The following is a 4,669-nucleotide window of genomic DNA, read 5'->3' on the forward strand; positions in this document are numbered from 1 at the left end:
ACATCTATCAGGCTACTGAACAGTATGACATTGGAGGCTATGAATGCTTTATTGTTTGGATTGTTTTTAATTACACTGGGCAAAGTCTCTCAATCTTGTAACACAACATCATGGTGCAAATAAAAACATCAGTAGCTCCTTCGGCCTCTGGTTTACAGAATAAACCAGCTTTTATTTTCACTGTGCATCACAAAGGCAAATCAGGTGCACAAAAGTTTCTTCCCACGGAGAAGCAAAATACATGTCAGCCTGCAGCTCTATGTTATCCTGCCACTGTACGGGCCTTCTCGTGTTAACGCCTGCTTGGCAGCGCTCGCTACCCAGCAAATGTTATGTTAATCATACCTGCTGGTCCTAACGCTTAATCGCATTGTAGAATCATCATAAACTATTTAAATCAATACAACGGTTAAAAAAAATGCCATTCAGGACTAAAAAGCTACGGGCACTTCCCACCTGTGAGTGCCTCCTAGAAGCCGGGCAGCCCCGGGGGCTGCAGTGCGATGGGGCTGCTCGGGAACCCCGGCCCACAGCCCCGCTGGCGGGGACAGCGGCGGGCAGGGCGCCGGTCCTTGCCCACGCCGCAGGGCCGGGAGGGGCCCGGGAGAACAGCCCCGCCGCCGCCGCCCCGGCCGGGACGCGCTCCCCGCCACCGCGCGCCGGCGGCCGCTCCCGGGGGCGGGCGGCGCCGATCCCGCCCCCCGCCCGCAGCAGCCGCCAGCGAGGCGGGCGGGCGGTGCACGCAGGCGGCCGGCAGCCCTCCCGCCGTCCGTCCCTCCCTCCCGCCGGGCCGCAGCCCGCGGGCGCGGCCAGGAGGCGGCGGGGCCGCGGCTCCCCGCCCGCCTCCCAGGCACGGCGCGGCCCGGGACTCTCCGCCTTTCCGCGGCGCTCCGTCCGCCCTCCGGCGAGATGTTATGGCCGAGCCGGCGCAGAAGGGCGGCGTAGGGCAGGGCGGGCGGCGGGAGGATGAGGCGGCTGCGGCCGCCCCCAGCTACGAGGACTACGAGTGCAAAATCTGCTACAACTACTTCGACCTGGAGCGGCGGGCGCCCAAGCTGCTGGAGTGCCTGCACACCTTCTGCCAGGAGTGCCTGAGCCAGCTGCACCTGCGGGCCGCCCAGCAGCCGCCCGCCGCCTCCGCCGCCGATTCGGGGCCCGGCCGCTCGGCCGGCGGCTCCCTGGCCTGCCCGCTCTGCCGCCACCGCACGGCGCTGCCCGACCACCGCGTCCACGGCCTGCCGGTCAACACCAAGCTGGCCGCCGCCTGCCCGCCGCAGCTGCGGGCCCGCGACCCGCTGCCCCAGGACAGCCTCCCGCCGCTGCCGCCGCGCCGCCCGCCCCGCGCCCGGGAGGCGGCGGCTGCGCTCGCCCCGCCGTCCCCCGCCCCCGCCGGCCGCGCCGGGCCGCGCTCCTCGGGCGGCGGCTACGAGAGCTGCCAGAGCTGCAAGCGGGCGGCGCTGAGCGCGGGCTGCGTGTGCGTCGTCGTCTCCTTCCTCTCCATGGTGGTGCTGCTCTTCACCGGCCTCATCTTCGTCAACCAGTACAGCGGCGACGCGGGGCCCGGCGCCTCGGCCTCGCCGTCGCCGGTGGGGCCCATCTGCCTGTCGGTGGCCAGCATCCTCGCCCTCTTCTCCGTAGTCGTCACATGGCTCATCTGCTGGCTCAAGTACCGGCCCGAGGCGGCGACCGGCGGGGCGACGGCCAACGGCACCCCGCGGGGCCGGGCTGCGGCTGCCCGCCGGAGCGACTCGTAGCGCCGGCGGAGCGGAGCGGGGCCGGGCGGCGAAGGGCGCTGCGGGGCTGAGCGAGCGGGGCGAGAGCGCGGAGCGGGCTGGGAGGGACCCAGGCGCCGCTGTGAGGGGACAGCGCGGCCGGGTGGCCCTGCCGGCGCGGGGAGCGGTTCGGCCGCGTTTGGGCGGTGTGAGCCCCGAACGGGCGAGGCCGCGGCTCTCCCGGGTGTAACGGGCCCGCCAGCGGTGCGTCTGGGCCTGCTGTGGCGGCGGGGGCAGCAGGGCCCGGGCCCGCCGCGGTCACAAGTCCAGGACCTTGCCCGGCCATGGTGACGCCCCAGGCCCGCCACGGTGGCACGATAGGCCGTGCAGCCAGGCCAGCCCCCGGCTCTGGCGGGGCCCGAGGTAGCGGGGATGGTCCGCAGGATGACCGGGCGAGGGGCTGCGAAGGGACCGTCCGCTCTGGAGGGAGAGCAGGGCGCGTGTCTGTAGCAAGGATGTGTGGAAGGGCGTCCCTGAGGAGCCGGGGCTCTGACTGAGGCTGGGAAGCGCGCTCCTCCCCGCCTCTCGACAGAGCGTACCCTGATTTCTGTGCTCCCTGATGCAGAAGGACACAATCTCGATTAAAGAAATCTGGCTTACTGTTGCCCCCACCTGGAAGATAATTGGAGAGATTCACTGTGGTTAGGAGCAGAAGAGGATCACGATGTTAAATGCGTTTTGTGTTTTCCCTTTTGTGAAGTTAATAAGTACATATAGAAGAAGCTGTAACAGAAATGTATTATCTTAAAGAAACTGAGCCAAAGTTTCCCTACAATGTATTGAGAACGGTTTTGTTATAATTTTATTAGAAGGCCATTGGGCCCTCTGTTGGTTGCTTAAAATAAGCTCTGTTATTTAATTCTTTGAAATTCTCATTTAATGTGGGAGACTGAAACACTACATTGCACACTTAAAACAATTTATGGAGGATGATTTAATTAATGGAGCTCTAAAATAGAGCTAATAGACTACATTAGGGAGTAATGTTTCACTGACCATTGATCTCAATTTTTACACAGTGAGAGAAGCCCACATTAAAATACAGACTTTCAGCGTCACTGTAAAAGTGGCATGTGCAGTAGCGTAATTTCTGTACTGAACGTTTACCTTTGATCGAGGTAGCTATGATGAGACGATGATTTTCCCCTCTTGGTAAGTTTCTCTTCTGTGTTATGAGTTTCTGTAAAGGCCAGTAGAAAATGTTTCTGTTTTGCAAGGTTGGAACATCAAGGTTATCTCTGAAATGTGATGACATGCTCATAGTATGAAATGGAAAAACATTGCCATACAGCTGGTTTTGTAGTATATTAAGGAGAGCACTCTATATAGATACTGTTCTATGTTGCAGGATAATTCATTTGGTGCCTGAATTTTTTTAACTTAATTAGTTGTTACAATCTATTCTATTGGGAATAAGATAATGCTGCTTATTCCATGTTTCTACACAGTACTGTAATGGAATGAGGTAATTATTTTCGTGCTTAACAATTCAAGAATTTTAAAAGTGATCTTTTAGTATGTGTGTTTTGCAAGCTGTCTGCATGATATTCTGACAAGTATCCTCTTAATAGACCTCTTTACTTGACCACTTCTATTTATCACAAGTGCAAAGGAATTTATTATGTAGAAACGTAAAGACAGCAGGTGAAGGTGTGTGATGTGTTTTATGACTGCACAAGTGATGTGTGCTGTGCATTGTCTTGATTATCACAAATCTGTGAAAAGCAACCCCCTGCCCCCAAAAACCCCACAAACCCAAGTAGTATTTATACAGACTCTGTTATGATGGACACAGTTTGTGGAAACAGTATATGATTTTTGTGTCACTTATGTCTATTTAAAAAGATCTGCACCAGCCTTTTAAATCATATACCATAGTATAAAGACCCCGAGGAGATAAATTACTGGGATCAACTGTGGCTCTGACCGTGGTTGGTGTGTTTAGACCAGTGATTTCTAACTTGGAGTTGCTCATTAGCCACATAAAAGGTGTGTGCCTCCTAAAATCAGGCCTGACTATCAGCCCTTGTTGATTTCAGCAGTAGTTGTGGATGTTCTGCACCAAAGAAAATCACGAGACTTTTATTTAAGCATCTAAATGAGAATTTAGATGGTTGACTTCAGGTAAAAATATTAGAAAATGTTGGCCTTAACCTCTTTGTTCTTCAGTTAATGCATCTGTAAAGTTTGATAATAGTGTTGACCTACCTCACAGGCAAGATGTGAGGCTTTATTTATTAAAGTTTTTAAGCAATTGGAGATCCTTGAAGAGAAGGTGCTATAGAAGTGAAAGTAGTATTATAAATGATACTGTAGTAAGAATAAATATATGTAAATTAATGGACATAAACAGCAGCAATGTTTTCTAAGAAAAATAAATATATGAGATATGTACATGTGTACATCATATGCACCAATATATGATTTACCTGTTTGTGCTTCTAGTGCAAATGCAGCATGCGTTTCAGCATTTCTGTTAAATCAGGTAAGCTCCGGTACCTTGCAGTTTAGATGAGCGCGCCCAGCAGTCGCTGCTGTAACTCTGTCTCGTGCAGCTGTGCCGAAGCTGTGAGCACTCGTGAGGCTGCGCTGGAGCTCACTGCCGAGCTCTTGCTCCACTCCTGCGAGCTTTCTGACTGCAGTGAGCAGCGTGGATGTGGCAGACACAGTGCCAGCGCTGTCTGGGCGAGCGAGCTCGCACCATCTTGGGCATGTTTACAGGAGCTGCAGTCGCAACAGAAGCTATTACGTAGCTATGCCCTGAAATACTGATTACAGTAAGAAATGTATACTCCATCTTTTTCTTTCCACATCATAGTTTTATTCTTGCCTTTTCTCTGTAAACAGTATTTGCCATTTTGACTAAGCCAATGGTTTCAACTGGGATCTGTGGACTA

At 54.5% G+C, this 4,669-nt stretch overlaps 1 protein-coding gene across 1 annotated transcript; it reads left to right on the top strand.

The window, feature by feature from the left end:
• Positions 1-730: 730 nt before the first annotated feature.
• On the top strand, positions 731-4,164 carry RNF228 (ring finger protein 228). Its single transcript, XM_082056136.1, has one exon. It carries the CDS (start codon positions 915-917, stop codon positions 1,752-1,754), a length of 840 nt encoding a protein of 279 aa, XP_081912262.1. The 5' UTR covers positions 731-914; the 3' UTR covers positions 1,755-4,164.
• Positions 4,165-4,669: the final 505 nt, after the last annotated feature.

The sequence above is a fragment of the Streptopelia decaocto genome (assembly GCF_964273445.1).
Source record: "Streptopelia decaocto genome assembly, chromosome: 6".
Taxonomy (NCBI): domain Eukaryota; kingdom Metazoa; phylum Chordata; class Aves; order Columbiformes; family Columbidae; genus Streptopelia; species Streptopelia decaocto.

What these genes read in the sequence shown, in the direction of transcription:
- RNF228 (XM_082056136.1), top strand. Translation starts at nt 915, where the DNA reads ATGGCCGAGCCGGCGCAGAAGGGCGGCGTAGGGCAGGGCGGGCGGCGG.